Source organism: Corvus moneduloides, chromosome 16, assembly GCF_009650955.1.
Source record: "Corvus moneduloides isolate bCorMon1 chromosome 16, bCorMon1.pri, whole genome shotgun sequence".
NCBI lineage: Eukaryota > Metazoa > Chordata > Aves > Passeriformes > Corvidae > Corvus > Corvus moneduloides.
Genome location: NC_045491.1, coordinates 15641880 through 15659129, shown reverse-complemented (window position 1 = coordinate 15659129; position 17250 = coordinate 15641880). Strand labels below are relative to the sequence as shown.

General features: G+C 45.5%; 1 protein-coding gene across 3 annotated transcripts in view; it reads left to right on the top strand.

Moving 5' to 3' along the window:
- CLUAP1 (clusterin associated protein 1) overlaps positions 1-17250 on the top strand; it is a 58111-nt gene that overhangs the window by 14928 nt on the left and 25933 nt on the right. For all 3 annotated transcript variants that reach the window (XM_032126135.1, XM_032126134.1, XM_032126133.1), the window contains 3 exons: positions 1734-1817; positions 3364-3497; positions 4875-5016. In XM_032126135.1, coding sequence (XP_031982026.1) covers positions 1734-1817; positions 3364-3497; positions 4875-5016 — 360 coding nt within the window. The remainder of the gene's footprint in view (positions 1-1733; positions 1818-3363; positions 3498-4874; positions 5017-17250) is intronic.

The following is a 17250-nucleotide window of genomic DNA, read 5'->3' as shown; positions in this document are numbered from 1 at the left end:
AGTTGGTGAGGGAGTTGTTTATGATTAAAGACTACAGTCCTTGCTGTTCTTTGATCTCTTTTGCAAGTGGAAAGGACAATAATTCTCTTTGCTATTTTGTTTGAAGTCTGTTGGCCCTGTGGCACAGACCCTCTGAACCGAGTGCAGTTGGCAGGGCAGTGTCTGCACCAGGCTGGTCCTGGCCAAGGCCTCACAAATAAACAGGGATTTTGCTGAGCTTCTGAAATGCTAAATGTTCCCAGAATAGCAACTGAGCTACGTTATTCTTCCCCACCCTCCTCCAAAAACATCTACCTATGGAATTATTTGGGAATTTGTATTGCACAGATGTTTTCTATCGTATTTTTGCCCAAATTAACTTTCTGCTTTGGAGTTTGTTATTCTTTGTGGACAGAGGGATGTTCACGAGCACTTCAGGCAGTGTGAGCAGCCACTGCCACCAACAGGTGTAACTCCTGTCACTCTCCTCAACCGAATGTATGTTCTCCTTCTTTTCCCATGCCAGGAAAATGAGCCTTTGTGGAGCATGTGCTGGGATTGCTCAGAGACCTGATCCAGCAGAGGAATAAGCTCAGCACAAAAAGCTGCTTTTATTTTTTTGCTGGATGAGCTCCCAGCTTGGGTTCACCCTGCAATTCCCTGGACTGGAGTTGGTGGGAAGGGAGCAGACTCTGCTCGAGCTGAGCTGTGCAATCTGGAGAGTCTGGTATGGCATCTTACCAAAGTTACTGGATCTGCTTCCAGAATTCCTCCTGTACTGAGCTGGGTACAGCCTGTGGCAAAGTATACAAAGCATTTTTAGGTTCTTAATCAGATATTTTCTAGAGAGAGATGCTTTCTCCATCTTTATCCACTGGTTACCAAATGTTTTGCCAATGTAAGATTGTGTTAGGGACATGGAGCTGCAAAATTCCCTCTCTTCCTTTCCAGTGCCAAGCAAGTAATCAGAAGTTTTTATGTAATGACCAGGTCAGTGTTTAAGGCATCAATTAGACAAGTGCACACCCAAGCCCTTGTGTCCCCAAAACTGCTGAGAGGGGAGGTTTTTTTAATCCTTTGGGATCCAAACAAGGATCACTGCGGGGGATTCGAGGAGTCTGACCCACTTGGTATCAGAAGCAGAGGTGCCCATACGTCTGCAGCATGCATTTTTCACATGGGCATGGGAGGCACATGGAATCAGGGAATATTCTGAGTGGGAAGGACCCACAGGGATCATTCAGTCCAGCTCCTGGCCTTGCACAGGACACCCCACAATCCCACTCTGTGCCTGAGAGCATTGTCCAAAGGCTCCTGGAGCTCTGGCAGGGTCAGTTCTCAGCGTCCACCAGTCTGGCACAGTTTGGTGGCTTCACAGTCCTTGCTGCTCCACACTTTTGGGACACTGTGCTCCTTTACCTGCACTGGTGTTTTCATGGGTTGTTTTGTACAGGTGATGGAATCTTCTGTACCTTGTTCTGCCTGTAAAACCAGAGCAGTTGCCAAAAGTCTGCCTTCAAGAGTACCTGCAGTCAGACACAGCCTTGACTGCTCCCTCCTTGCTAATCTCAACTCACTTAACTTTTTCATCATCTCCTGTTCTCTAAATTGTCTCAGCCTTGGTGAATAAACACTAAATCCTACCCCATTTATTATGCAGATGATCCTATCATTGTTGCTTGATCACCCTCAGTTCTGCATAAATTAGCTCCTTTGTGTAGTGTTGAAATATATTGGTTCATTTTATTTCATAGGAAGCAAGGACAGAATCTATTGCCAGACCTTTGGAGATAAATGAGGCTGAGAAGGTGATGAAAATTGCCATTAACAGCGTTATGGTAAGCAAAATGTTGTTTATTTGATTGTAAAATTATAATTTCTCTGCTGCAGGAAGAAATCAGCTCTTTTTATCAACAGCATGGGGTAAAGAGTGCTAAAGGCATCACCTGCAGCTGCAGTTGATGCATCTAAGAGCTGCACTTTGCCCCTCTCTTGGGAGAAAACACATTGCAGTCATATTCTGTGCCTCTGTTAGGAGCTCCACCCCAAAAGCTCTACAGGAGGGATAAAAATTGCCCAAATCAGCACAGAAATCCACACCCCCGCTACCTTGTCTGAGCCCTGGGAACTCTGCAGTCAGGGCTGCAAGGAGTGACCTGGGTAACTCAAAAAGTGCTGGTGCCTCTGGAGCTGGGGAGCTGGGCTCTGGAAGCAGGACAGCTGAGCTGGCACTGGCTGATGAGTGTCCTGCCAGGGCATCCCTGTGCTTCTTGGTTTGAAGGACTTCTTTGTCTGTCCTGCACTTGCCAGCACTGTTCTTGCTCCAGTGCTTGGGTTCCTGAATTTCTGAACCTTCAGCTGCACTGTGTGAGGAGGAGGTTAATTACAGCAGTGATTACTATCAGTTATTGAACTGCAAACTGTATCCAGTCCAAGGGTGTAATTACAAGGAGTGGAGTCCCAGCTTTAAACAGCCAATGGGTAATCAATAGATATTCCAGGCAATCTTCCCTTGTGTTTTACTCCTGCTCACAGCCTGTGTGAATACTAAATGTTGTTAATGTGCACTTCTTACTCCAGCCATAGTTCTGATGCACTGACAGCTGCATGGTGGAGAGGGATTGGCTTCCTGACAAACAGCAGTGCCACACACTCGGCTAATTAATCCTGGCCCAGTTCATGGAATGACCTGTTGGAGCTGTGCAGCACCAACACTGTGCTGGAATTCCAGCAGTGAAGTCCTCCCTCTCCCTCAAAAGATGCGCGTGGTTTCTTGAGCCTGAGCACACTGGATGTACTCAGCTCATTGGAATCAACTGGGATATTCCCACTTCCCCTCCTGGTTCCTGTGGCACATGTTGAAATGTTCAAGATGCTTCCCAGATTTTGAAAAAAAATGGATAAAGCAAAACTTAGAAAAGGATGAAGATACTCAGATACAGGAAGTTCTTTATAAAACTGACTTGTATCTTGAAGAGAAAAATGATAGAAGCTTAAAATTCCCTATAATAGTACCAAGAAACAAATGGATTTCTCATCTGCGTTTATTCAGAGAGAATCATGGAATCTTTAAGGCTGGAAATGACCTTAATGACACCATATGATAGGCTTCTTCCTGTCTTCTACTGCTTTTTCAGTGAGAAGAAAAACTAAAGTTACAGCTGTGGGGTTTTTTCCTTCATTAAGAATGTTGGCAAAAAAAAATAATGTATTTTACATTTGTAAATGTCCAGTTAGTTCATTATCCTGGCCACAAAGAACTTTTGAATTTCCATTGCCGGCTTGAGTGAACACAGATGAGTTTATCCAGAACAATGTTCAGCATCTGAAAGATAAATTTAATTATTCCAGTGCCAGCCATGGTTCACCATCCTTCTGTTTCAGGAGGAAGTGCAAAAGACTAAAGACATGTTGAATAGTGTAGCCTTGGATGAAGCCAATTTTGAAGCCAAGATTGAAAAGCGAAAACTGGAACTGGAAAGAAGCCAGAAGAGGCTGCAGACTCTCCAAAGTGTTCGGTAAAGATCATGAACTGATTATCTACTGCAGGAAAGAGTGTGAACAGAAAGGATGGGACTGCTGCAAACAGTCCCTTTGTTCCCAGAGGCTTCTGCTGTTAACCACCAATTAAAAAACTTCATTCTGCAGCCCTTGTTAGGATCAGATCCTCGGGGCAGTGGTACAGCCTGGCAGAAAATTTGTAGAATCATGGAATCCCAGACTGGTTTGGGTGGGACAGGAGCTTAAACCTCATCCAGTTCTACCCCTGCCGTGGCAGGGACACCTTCCACTAGCCCAGGCTGCTCCAAGCCCCATCCAACCCAGCCCTGGACACTTCCAGGGATCCAGGGGCAGCCCCAGCTTCTCTGGGCACCCTGTGCCAGGGTCTCCCCACCCTCACAGGGAAGAATTTCTTCCCAATATCCACTCTAAATCTCTCTTCTTTCAGTTTGAGCCCATTGCTCTTTGTCCTATCACTGCAGTTCCTGATGATGAGTCCCTTTCCTTCCTTGTAAACCCCTTCAGATACTGGAGGTATCACAGTGTTCAGGTTCACAGTCTGGGTTGATTTCTGGCCCTTAATTAACCTGCAGGTTTATACAATCTGCAATCTGACCTCATATTAAAAAAACAAAAGAGGAAGTATTAGACAAGGGAGTGGTGGAAGGAATGACTGGATTTAAATCCACGTTTTGATCAGTCCCACTCTGTGGGAAGTGGATTGGGTGGGTGTGAAGCACTGAGCAGCAGCAGTGATTTTTTGGGTGCATCAGTCAGCTCTCTGGTGTAATGACATCATCACTTCATCATACAGTCTAATTAAACCTGTAATGACTCAGCACACTTTTGTAGCAAGTAAGTCCCCAGCAAAGTAGATGATTTACCAGCCATGCTACACACTAACTTTGTGCAGTTGTGGAACAGCAGGATAATTATTTTCATATTGCCTTCTAAGGGGGCCAAAATGCTGCCTTTGTGCCTGTGTGAAAGGAAAAGGGAGTTGTACACAAAAACCTTCTCTTGGCTTTATGTCATTTCCAGGATTGTTTAGTGAGGGGCTTTGTCTTGAGCTTTTATTCTCTGAAGCAGTGTGAAACCTTAACAACAAGAGGTTTTTGAGGCTGGTTTAGCAGACATGGAAAGGCAGCTGCAAAACCAAAATTGCATTTCAGAATTCTGTATATACAGAGCAGTGTTTATAGACTCCTAGAATCACAGAATGGCTTGGGTTGGAAGGGACCTGAAAGCTCATCTCATCCCTGCCATGGGACATCTTCCAGTATCCCAGGTAGCTGCAAGCCCCATAAAACCTGGCCTTGAGCACTTCCAGGGATGGGGCAGCCACAGCTGCCCTGGGCAGGTTTCACTGAGTAGTTTGTGCTTGCTCTCCCCAGCCCTGCTTTCATGGATGAGTATGAGAAGATTGAGGAGCAGCTGCAGAAGCAGTACAGTACTTACCTAGAAAAATTCCGAAATCTGACCTACATGGAGCAGCTCCTGGACGATCATCGACGGACAGAGCAGGAGATGTTCGAGGTAAGAAAGACAGTTTGGAAATACTCAGCAGGACTGTACAGCCTGCAGATCTTGGCCTTGCAACAGAAAATGTTTTAATGCCCTTTTCCAAAGCAGCACATCAGGAGTTGGCTGAGTGACTGGCAGGTGAGGGACAGGCCAGTGACTGTGGCTGCTCCTGGCCAAGCACGAAAGCACAGCTGCGTTTTCTCAGTTAATTAAGTTAATGAGTGTAGTGATGCCTCTCACCAGTCTCTGCCCCCCCCGCCCCCCGACTCATTTTCATCTGCTGGGTTTTGTTCATGAAGAATGCTTTCAGAATTTCTCATTTTCCTTTTGCTACCTACAATGCATGTGCTTACTTTTATTATCTGCTGATGTATAAGGGTTTCTCAGCACAAGACTCTTCAGTCTCCTCAAAACATCAATGGAAACAGCAAAGAGCATCAATGAGGAGATCAGATGTGCTGGGATCTTCTCCCTCACAGACTTCAGTTTTGTTTGGCAGAATTCTGCCTTCTCTTGGCTTGTTGAGTTGTATCAGTTCAGTGTGATTCTCCTCATGGATAATCTGCATCTATATCCTGTCTTGCTCCAGACTTTTCTTTGGGCAGTGCTTTCAGCCAGCCTCTCCTTCACCTTCCAGTAGCTTCTTGTTTTATTGTCATCCTTCTCACAGTCATTACCCACTCTATCTTCTGTTCTTCATTGAAAACATGTTGGAGTGAACCATCTCCCCTGGGATCTTAATGCTGCTGGGTGTGCTACACCTGGAGTTGCAGAATGACAGCATCCATGGGCTTGGGAAGGACCTCTGAGACCATCGAGTCCAACCTGGGACCCATCCCCACCTTGTCACCCAGCCCAGAGCACTGAGTGCCACATCCAGGCTTTCCTTGGACACCTCCAGGGATGGGGACTCTACCATTCCCTCCCTGGTCAGCCCCTTGCAGTGTTTAATCACCCTTTCCATGAGGAAATTCCTCCTGATGTCCAACCTGCCCCTCCCCTGGCCCAGCCTGGGGCCATTCCCTCTCCTCCTGTCCCTGTTCCCTTCGAGCAGAGTCCGACCCCCTCCTGGCTGCCCCCTCCTGTCAGGGACTTGTGGAGAGTCAAAAGGTCCCTCCTGAGCCTCCTTTGCTCCAGGCTGAGCCCCTTTCCCAGCTTCCTCAGGAGTTCTCCAGACCCTTGTGGTGCTCCAGCCCCTTGCCCAACTCCGTTCCCTTCCCTGGACCCACTCCAGCCCCTCAATGTCCTTTCTGTTGTGAGGGGCCCAGAACTGGACACAGCACTCGAGCTGTGGCCTCACCAGTGCAGCCAATTAACCCACTGATAATCAATGTTTCCTCATTCCACCACCACCTTTTGGACACAGGGAAAGCCATGCTGTTAAGAAGTCTCAAATATTTTGCTGCATTATTTGCTTGAGGGATAAAATATCTTTTCAAAGCTCATGTGGGCACTTGGCAACTTGGTAATCCCTGTGAACCAGTTTCCCATCAGGCCCCCTTTTCACAAGCACTGTCTCTGTAGAAGTTTTTTCACCTTATATCTGAAGTCAGTTCTAGCTCTCTGTTCTAGTTCTTCACCATATCCTTGCCCCCCCCAAAAAAAGTCTTCAAGTAAATCATAATCTTGAAGTGAAGCCTAAAATCTGATTTATCCCTTCTGTTCAAATGCCACTGAGACTTCACAGCCAAAGGAGAAATGCTTTGAACAGAGCTACCCAAAACTGTTTATGAATTCATGTGCAGAACTTTGTTAATGAGTTGGTGCTCAGCTCTTCAGGGGATTTTTGTTAAAAGATAATAAGACAAAGAAAAAGCCTTTGTCACTCACAGCTGTGCCGTGCTTAGAATATGGAGAGCACACTTTATTTTCCTTTTTTTCTCCTTCTTTCTGTGAGACTCCTGGGACTCTACCCATATGGTTTCCTAGTATAAGCAGGGAACAATGCTCCAGTTTAGTGCAGAATTATAGAGTATAAAAGCTGATGACAAAAAGATGTGGGTTTGCTCTGCACATTTCTATCAGTTGTCCCTAAAAATACTTGAAACATATAAAGGATGAGACTCTGACCATCTCTTTGTGGGCAGGAATAGTGACTCAGGCAGCCACGAGTGCTTTGCTGCAGAAGCTGTTGCTCTGGTAGAAGAAGAGGAGTGTGTGTCTCTCTTCCAGCCAAATATTCAGGAATGCTGGAGTCCAAACTGTGATTCGAAGTCATTATGAGATGTCAGTCCTCCAAAGCAAACTCCAGGATTTGGGGACCGAAAGAGGGTGAAGAATTTCATCTGGAGAGGAGAAGGCTCTGGGGAAACTTTAGAGCAGCATCCAGTGCCTGAAGGGGCTCCAGGAGAGCTGGAGAGGGACTTGGGACAAGGGCCTGGAGTGACAGGACAGGAGGAATGGCTTCCCAGAGCCAGAGGGCAGGGCTGGATGGGATGTTGGGAAGGAATTCTAGCAGCAACCTGGTCTAGTGGAAGGTGTCTCTGCCCATGGCAGGGGGATGGAATGGGGTGAGCTTTAAGTTCCCTTCCAACCCAAACCATTCCATGATTCTAAGCTGGATCCCAGCTAAACCTAGAGACTTGCTGGTGCACTCCTGTTTCCAAACCAGTGAGGGGATGCACTGTTGAATCCATTTTGGATTAATCTCTGGCCAACCTGGAACACAAGGATACGTCTCTCACTTCTTTCAGTCTTGATCTGCTTTTCAGGTGGTGCTTCCACACTTTGGCTGCTTCATGGTGAGGCAAAACTGTGTGTTATTACATGCTTTAAAGAAAAAGAGAACAATTGGCTCCAAAACAATGTTTTGCATGTTGTCCTACAGTTTATAATCTTGTGTCATTTTCAGCATCAACAGAGGAAAAAATAACAAGGATAATTACATTTAATCCATTTTAAAGCACACTCTCTCCAGCTGTCTGAAACACTAAAAATTATGTTGATTTTTTCCCCAACCCTGATTTGTCTTTTGTTCCACCAAACAAATCTTAATTAACTTCTGCAGTAGCAGCATGAGGCAATTCTTTTATCATTGCTGTGTATTTGCTAAATAGCTTGCCAGCAAAAAGCATCAGCAGTGTAATTAGATTGATCCAGCACTCCCTGTGCTGTTCTGAGCACTGATTCCTGGGCCCCTCTCCTTGACTTAGTCCACGTTTTGAGGAGTTTTGGCTCTGATTGAGAGCCTGTTGCTGAATAATGAACCTAATCTGTGCTGCAGTTAGACTCAAGAGTGGTTGGGTATACCCAGCCACCAACCTGGACCAGAGTGCAGTTCCTAATTAGCAAAGTGATTTAAATACTTTAATTAAGTGCCACTGAGCAGTTGAGGCGCTTCAGCCCCTCCAGAGCTGGTGGTTGTGTAAATTTTTAAGGTGGTTTCTCCATGCTGTGGGTGTCCAGCCCCATGTGGCTCCTGGTGTTGACCTGAGCCTCCTGATCCTTTGCCTGCCCGTGTCAGTCCCATGGAGCAGTGGCTGGAATGTGATCAGTGGGAGTCTCCTGCCAGGCACTGGGCTGAGAAACCTGTGTTAAAAGACCTGAAGGGCTCATGTTGAGTCTGAACCCAAGAGTTAATTGGTGGTGAAGGAGCTCCTGCTGAGCACCTGCCCATCTGATGTGCGAGCCCTTTGAAATAGATGAAAAATACAAAATGATTATCCATTATCACCTGGAGAAGGCAGAAGTCCATGCATGACTCGTCTTTAGAGTGAGTTTCTCACGCTTCTTGACAAACTGTCATGCACTGTTTGCTCATGGATGTGAGGAATTTAAACAAGGGCCTTTTGTCTTTGCAGTTTCCTTCACCTTCTTTACCTCTATTCTCCTTCTGTTCCTTTGTGCTGTTCATGGAATTAATCCATCTTCCTACAGTTCTGTGCCAAGGCAGGGATTTATGAGCCATGTCTCCTCAAAGATTTGGCCTTATCTTTCTGCTTTTTAAAAAGATTCAGCAGACTTAATTCATTTTTACCCTGTTTCTAAGATGGAATAGTTTCGGATGTTTACACACAGAAACTATTAGAACTTTGGCTGTTCTAAAAAACCCAACTTCAGGGTTTTTTTAGATTTGGGGGTTGAAATTCTCTCTGGATTATAAATGAATGCCTCTCTTTTAAAGGACAACACAGACTAATACAGTTCAAAAAGGTGGTTTTGGAATTAGCTTATGTAATGCCAGCATAACTTGGCAATATCCTTCAGCATTTTCCTTTTCCCTGGAGAGAATGTGCTTATTCTTTCTTGTGCTTCTCAGAGGACACCCCAGAAGTACTTTCCTCTTCAGCTGCTTTCTCCTAAGGTATCTTCAGACTGTTTTTATGCTGTTAGTGTTTCATCTCAGCTGAGGAATGCCATGAAGTGGTGGACACAGGGATCAGGATGTTCTGAGTCATTATCTTTGGTTTGGGATTGCTTAAACTGCTTTTCTTTTCATCATTATGGGGTTTCCATGGGCATGTAGTGATAGAACAATGGGGAATGGCTTTAAACCGAAAGAGGAGAGGTTTAGATTGGATATTGAGAAGAAATCCTTCCCTGGGAGTGTGGGGAGGCCCTGGCACAGGGTGCCCAGAGCAGCTGTGGCTGCCCCTGGATCCCTGGCAGTGTCCAAGGCCAGGCTGGACATTGGGGCTTGGAGCAGCCTGGGACAGTGGGAGGTGCCCCTGCCCATGGCAGGGAGTGGAACAAGATGAGCTTTAAGGTCCCTTCCAAGCCAAACCATTCCATGATTGATTCTATGCACTATCAGTCATTCGTGGTTAATCATGGAATTCCAAATAAACAGATTGTGTTGTGACTTATCCTTTGCAACCCACCCTCTCCAAATAAAATCCCCTCTTCATTAAACTCTTTTTTAATCAGTGCTTCTGAATATGCACATAATAATAAATAGGGATATCTGAGTTCTGCTCCACTCTGAGGTACCCCTTGGTTCTGCTGCTTTTTGCACTGAGCTGTTCCTCTTAAGTACTGAATTCAACATTCCCACTGTGACAGCTGTTTGCTGCCATAGCCCGCACAAGGTTAACATGAAAAGCAGTTGGTTACAGTCTCTAATCTTCTAAGTAATGTGCATTTGAATTATGACTGCTTTAAACATTTTACAGGTGCCAGGAGAGCACTCCTGGTCCAGCATTGCTGAACTGTGTGGAATATCAGATGTAAAAGTAAGCACGAGCTGCTGCATTGTTGATTGCTTCTATTTTGGCTTTTAGTGCAGTGTACAAGCGTGACACTATTGGTGCACTGAGACACAGAAATCAGTGGGGAAATGTGGAAAAACTTAGGGCAGGGGGAAGGGAATGCACAGGGAGAGAGTAGGGGCAGTGGAGCGTAGGAGAAAAGGACAAAAGAAATTATTGGCTGTGAAATGATGATCACAGAAAGGAGAAGCTGGAGATAGAGAGAAGGTGGGAGGGCATGTGGAGGGTGCATTAGGGAAGATGGAAATGTTCTGTGTGCATTCATTCCACTGAAATAAAATTCTGCAGTCCCCTGCCAATAGCATGGCAACTGCCCTGAGGCAGACATGCCCACCTGCTCCTGGAGCTCTGGTGATACTGCCTCCCCTTAAAGCTGTAGGAGAACTTTTTGGGAAATGAAAACAGTTGAGATCAGTTCAATTGATCTCAGTCAGATCAACTCAGTGCTCAAAGATCCGTAGGGATCTTTTCATAGGGATTCTCTGGATATCTGATGTGCCAGGTAGGTGACAAACTTGCTTTAGGATCCCAGATTTGGGGTCATTTGGCTCACAGCTTCAGGTTCTTCATGTCTGTCAGACTCTAGAGCTCATTTCATCACAGAGCTAGAGATCAAACAAGAAATTATTGAATCCCAAATCACTTACAGGCTTTTCTGAGCAATGGAAAGATTCATATTCTGCCTCCAGCAGCCCCTGAAGGGGTAAAGAGGTTCCTTGTGCCTCAGGGCTTGGTGCTGTGGTTGGATATGAACCCCCTGTAAAGGTTGCTCAGTCTGGTTCTTTCTTGCTGCTGTTACAAATCTGTGCTCATTCTTTTATAAATTAAATACTCTGCACTTGGGGAAGGAACACAGGGAGGATCTGCTGAGTTTTGCAGCCAGGGTGAGTTTCTCTGTCATGACAGCAGTTGTTTCTGTGAAGTGTGAGATGTAGTGACTCTCACTGACAGCATGGCTTGGAAATCCACGGCTGACTGTCAGAAAGAGAAATCAGAACTGACTGATCTCTAATGAATTTGGTTCTTAACTTGTCTCACTGAATTTCTTGTGCAGTGACTCCAGTGGAGAAGAAGCAGTGCACAAGAACGGTCCCTAGTGCATTCCAAAGTGCTGCCTTGTAGGTTTTACACCTTCTCTTTACCCAGCTTCATTTGGGAGGAAGATGAGTAAATGTAAGGTTCATATTATGGTCTTCCTGTCTTCCCTGTATTATCCTTTTGAATATTCACAAAGACTTTAGATGTCTGAATTATGTAACAAAAATCACTTGAAATTCACTCAGAATAGGAACCAGATTACTTGAAACAAATGCTGATCAAGAAGATCAATTTCTCTTTTTTCCCCAGAGATCAACATTTAAATCATTGAGAAACATTTAAACAGGTGATTGTTTGAAAGAAAAAGCTAAAACAACTTAATTTGGGACTGATGTTTGGTGCTTTGCACCAAATGACGTAAGTAGGTAGTGTTAAAATGATGTATAGGAAATTGAGGGGGTTTATGCTCTGCTGCAGGTACTTAGTGGAGAAAAGGAGCTGTGAGCGTGGCATTTTGATTTGCATAAACATGCATAATCTCATCAGGTGCAAAACAGTAGGGTCTGAGTCTTTAAACAGGAAAATAATTCTCAGTTTTCTGGCTGCATGAAAGCAATTCCTAGTTGAGTTCTGTGAGATGTGAAAGTGGGACACTGTGCACAGGTGGCCCTCTGGGATGAATGTCCTGGCAGAGGCCTTGGCATGGGCTGGCAGGGGGAGTCACTGCCCTGTGTGGTCCCTGCCTCTTCCTCCCAGAGCTCTGGGATACTGTCGGGATCCTTTGGAGAGGATTCTGATGTTGGGTAACCCGTGGGCCCAACTCTGCATTTCAGCAGCTTTGCAGCAGGGTCAAACAGCAGGAGCACGGAAAGGTAAGAAATCCCAGGACAAACTGCACTCCTTTCTGCCTCGGGGCTGGGATCATATTTATTTTGCTGGAAATCCAGTTCCATTCCCATTTGAACTTACCTTGAGCGTGATGTAGTTCCAGAATCAGTGGAAACCTCCATTGTAGGCCACTACATGGTGAGACTCTCCTGGTTTTTAAATTTGCTGACCTGGAGAGCTGTGACTCTGAGTCTCCTACTCAGGCTTTGTCCCATCTCTGAGAGGACTGAGGAGGAGCCTGCCCTGGTCAGAGCCTGGCCTGTTAAGCAGGGTCTGACTCCCCTTGGCAGTGCCACATTCCCTGGAAATACCTGCTGGTGGCCACCTTCTACTGGGAAACTTCAGAGAGTGCATCCTGCTCAGCCACAAGGGTGTTTAAACCAACAGCTCCAGTTTCTTAATCCATAGAGTAAACTGCAGTGAAGCTATCCTGTGTCCCTGCTATTTTGTGGAGAAGAACAGAGCTATGGAAACCAGAGAAGCAGGATGTGTAAGGTGAAACCTGCTGGTGTTGTCCACTGCTGGTTGCCCAGAAATGATTTAGCTGCTCTTTTGTGTTAAAGAATCGGAGCCTGATGCATGAACAATCCTAGAAGCAGTGTTTGTCATCGCCCTGCTAAAGAGGTTTGTCTGCATCATTACTCATCTGCACTTCCTTCTTCTCCACCCCACCACAAGGAGATGTTTGAAAATAGTTTTATTCCAGTCATCTAAGGAGTAGGTAGAGCATTGTCCTGGGGAGCAGGAAGTAGGAGTGCAAATGTTTTCAAGCTGGAGAAATGGTAAAAACCAGCTTTGTGATTCCTGAGCTTGGGCTCTGACAAGAGTTAGAGAGACGCTTGATGGTGCTGCCACTGAATTTGGGTGGGAGATCAGGAATAAACTGAAGTGTGTGTCAGCCCCCTGGTGAAGAGGCTCTTGCTGGCAGAAATAGGGGCTGTATTGAGCTAATTGATCTCAGACAGAAGGCAGCAGAATCCATTATCAGTTCCTGGAACCCTCAAGTTCACCAAGAACAGCTGCCCTTTAATACAGTAAACAGTCTCCTTGAAAAGTGTGAATAATCCCAACCCCCTTGGAACACCTGAGCTTTGTGACACAGGCAGAGGATAATTCAGGTGTCAGAGTCTGGCAGGGATGAGGCAGTGGCTGCTCTGTGCTGGTGAACAAGATACTGCTGTGATTCCCAACTTCCAATCAGTGTTAATTTGGATGATGATTTCTTCAGGCACTGCAAAGTGACCCCAGGTTTACATTGCAGAATTGTACATTAAATCAAACAAATTACACATCCAAACAGGATCACTTGTAAGCTTGCTACAATAAAAATGTAATCCATGAAGGGAATGTTTGATGAGCTGGTATTGAGTCATTAGAATTCATCCCTTCCACAAAAGCAAATAGGAAAAATGGAGAGTTGTCATTATGGGAAATTTGGATTGTATGTAATGCTGAATACAGAACACATCTGATCCAGAGGATAAAGTCCTGAATTTGTCTGTGTTATTGCTGACCTGAAGCTTCTTGTATGAAAGGATTTTGACTGGAAAATTCTGAGCAGAAAATGTCTGGATCTCTTTTTTAACTTCTTTCCTTAGTTCTGTTTAGATTTCTCTCAGTGCTGGCAGATGATTTAAAGGCCTGTGTCCTGCACTGCTCTCATGCAGCCTCTGCCAGTGCCTTCCCAATCCTTCTGTCTTCTGTATCTGCACAGTCCTCCTGAGCTGTGCCCTGCCATGGGCAGTCACACAAATCCTCAGCAGGAGCTCAGTGCTGTTTCCTTGGATGTTCTGCTCCCTTGGCTCTGACTTGTGGTTCCTGGATGGGTCAGAAGTATTTCCTACACCAAAGAATGGTTTGGGTTGGGAGGGACCTCATAGAGGGCCATGGGCAAGGGCACCTTCCACCAGCCCAGGGTGCTCCAAGCCCCTCCAATCTGGCCTTGAAACCAGCACAGCACAGCAGTGCAGAGAAGTATTCGAGGTGGAAAGTTTTGAGTTGGGCTTTGTTTGTTGTATTTTGGGGTTTTTTCAATAGAAAACCAATCAACTAAATAAATCACTTTTAAACCTGCTCTCTTGGTCACTGGTTGACAGATTCATTCAGTTCCAAGCAAGGTCAGATGTGGCATCAGATTTTATCCAGTGCAGTCCTTAAAGCCTCCAAGGACAGACAGTGTGCAGCCTCTTTGGGCCAGCTGTGCACTGTTTGATCATTCCTGTAGAAAACACGTAATGTGCACAGTAAAAAATGCAGTAACCTGTGCAGAAAGGTTTTCTATTGTATCAAAAGTCACTCCAGAATCGTGCCGGGGGGAGGATTACTCATTTACTGTGTGAGGATACGAGGGGAGAGCTTAGAGGGAGGCAAAGAGAGTTCACACAGAGCATGAGCAGGGCACCCAGGTCAGGAAACACATTCCATAGGGTGGGAACAATTACCAGGCTGCCATTCCTCACCCTGCATAATCTGCTCCTTGTGTTGAGTTCCCAGAGGGAAGGTGTTGATGTGTGGGTGAGACCTTCCTGCTCAGTCTGTTCATTCCAGCGGAGCTGCCCTGCCTCAGGTCTCAGGATCTGCCTCTCAGGTTCTAGAGTGTGCTGTTCCCTTCCAACTCCAGTTCATCTGTGGGTGCTGCAGTGCTGGGGCTGGATGAAGTCAGGACTTGCTAAGCAATGACAGGAGCTTTAGGAAGAAGTGTGTGAGAAGTGTTAAACCAATCTGATTTTAAAACAGGGACTGTGGGTTGGTTTTGAATGCACTTCACTGTCTGGCTCTGTGTAGCCTGAGCTGGTGTCATTGAGAGCTGCATTGGTGTATCCTCAGCCAAAAATTCCATCTTTTTCTGTCTCTGCTACTCGTGTGACCCCATGTGAAAGCTCTGCTGGACACCTTTCCCACACATCCCTGATGCAAGTTTTCCTTCCTAAAGACATTCCCCCAAAACAAAGTTATCATAGCTGGCAATAGGACAAAGGGAAATGGCCTCAAGTTGTGCCAGGGGAGGTTCAGGTTGGATATCTCTTCCCAGAAAGGCATTGGGACAGGCAGTGGTGGGGTCACCATCCTTGGAAGCATTCAAAAAACAGTGGATGTGGCACTTGAGGACATGGTTAAGTTGACAAGGTTGGACTTGACCTCAGAAGTCTTTTCTGATTGAAGATTCTGTGATTCTATGAAAACCCATGCTAGGTTTTTTTGCTCTGATTGCTTTCCTTGATGAAACATTGCCCTCACATTAGAAAGCATTTGTGCTTTCCCCCTAATTTTCTTGATAGCATGAAAGACGCTCTGTTAATTAACATGTTTGTCCTTGAAAAAAGAAACCTTTCAAGGAACTTCTGGGGTGTTTTTGTGGCTTCTCTTGATGAAAGTGCCCTTCAGTAGTGATCTAACAGGTCTAATTGATTATTTTGATAAATGTGAGCTCTGGAGCTGGTGTGCCAGAATTTATTAGGAGATACCATATTTCTGTAATCCCTGTGGGATCACAGCCATGCACACTCTGATTCCTCCTGTTCTGTTTCCTACAATGGATGTACTTGTGTTCAGGCACATGAGATGGGATCCCACTTGTTTTGCCTTCACAAGGAACATTCCAGAGCCTGTTCACAGTGGCCTGTTTCTTGTCAGGATCATCATCATCACCATCATTCCCTGCCAGACCTCGCTCAAAGCCCTGCTCATAGCTGAGCCAGCCTGATGATAAAGGTTCTTCAGCCCCACTGTTTCAGGTGGATCTTGTGTCTCTCCCACCATTCCTCAACAGAATAAAAAGGAACAAACCCTGCAGCGTTACAGTCAGGTCTAGTCAGACATAACTACAGCCATGTTCCCATTCAGAACATGAATTTTGGGTGAGGTATTTAACAGTAGTTCAGCATCCAGGAAACATCATCACTGCTCTTAAAGAACAGCTCCAGGCGGGTTGGTAGCTCATGAACTTCAGTCCCTTTCCCGTTGTCCTTGGCAGATTTCTTGTCATTGAGAGTTGTAACATTCTCATCAGGCACCTCATGGTTTCTCCTCATCCTTTATCTCCCTCCTGCTGAATGAGTGTCCACTCTCTCACCAAAACCAGCTGCCTCAGTGTAGCAGGAGCTGATCCCAGGTGCTTTGTTCTGTGACAAAGGAAGGAGCAGCTGCCCAGATGAAGTCAAGGTGAGCTGAGCCCTTCAATCCAGCAGCAAATTGGTCTCCTCCAAGGGTACTCCAGAGCAGTGGGAGCACTGTAAATCACTTCTGAGAAAAACAGAAGGAAATATTGTTTTCCCTTGCTAAAATGAAATCATTAGACATAGAGAGATTTCTGGGGTTGGGAGTGTGTCTGAGAACAAAAGGAATAGCTTAAGCAAAAACTGAAATGCTTGATCCAAATGCAAGAAGTCAGTGAGCTCCAGTTGTTGTCCTGTGCTTTTGTACGTATTCCCTTCCTATTTCACCCACTTCTTTCCTTTCTGCTTAGTGGTAATTGTGTCTGCCAGCTGGCTGCAGGGCACAAATTCTTTGTATTCAAGATCCTGCTGGTGTTTTTAAAAAAAACTTAGAGGTTAGCTAAAAAAAACCCCTCCAAAACCCAACAAAAAGCTGAGCTGTTTTAAAGGATCAAATACTGCATCATTCATACCGTTCCTGGTTTTGAGCTGTCAGACTTGCTGCTTTGCAATCTGCAGGGGCAGAGTTGTTTTCAGTCTCATGATTTCTCATGAATTCCAGCTTGATGTTATGGTTTAAACCAAAACCTGGAAACATCAGTACATGGTAAAGGACTGGGATGAAGGATTGGGATGAAGGACTGGCAGTCCAGTCAGTCATGTGGCTTAGCTAAATCCTGGATCACTGGCCTTAAGGCAAACACTGAGTCAGTGGCAGGGCAGGCTGTGCTGGGGATGTTCTCCATGGCCTCTGTTTAAAAACAAAACAACCCCAAGCACCCCTCCCACCCCAGAGCCTGCACACTGGAACTCAGCATTGCTGTTTTACTTGTGCAGAGAGCAGGACATGAGAGCATATTAAAACATTCTGACACATTTTATTGCAAAGACTTTCCGAGGTATTAGATGGAAAATCATCTGCTTTGCCAGTTAAAGACGACTGAGATGCAGAATATCTG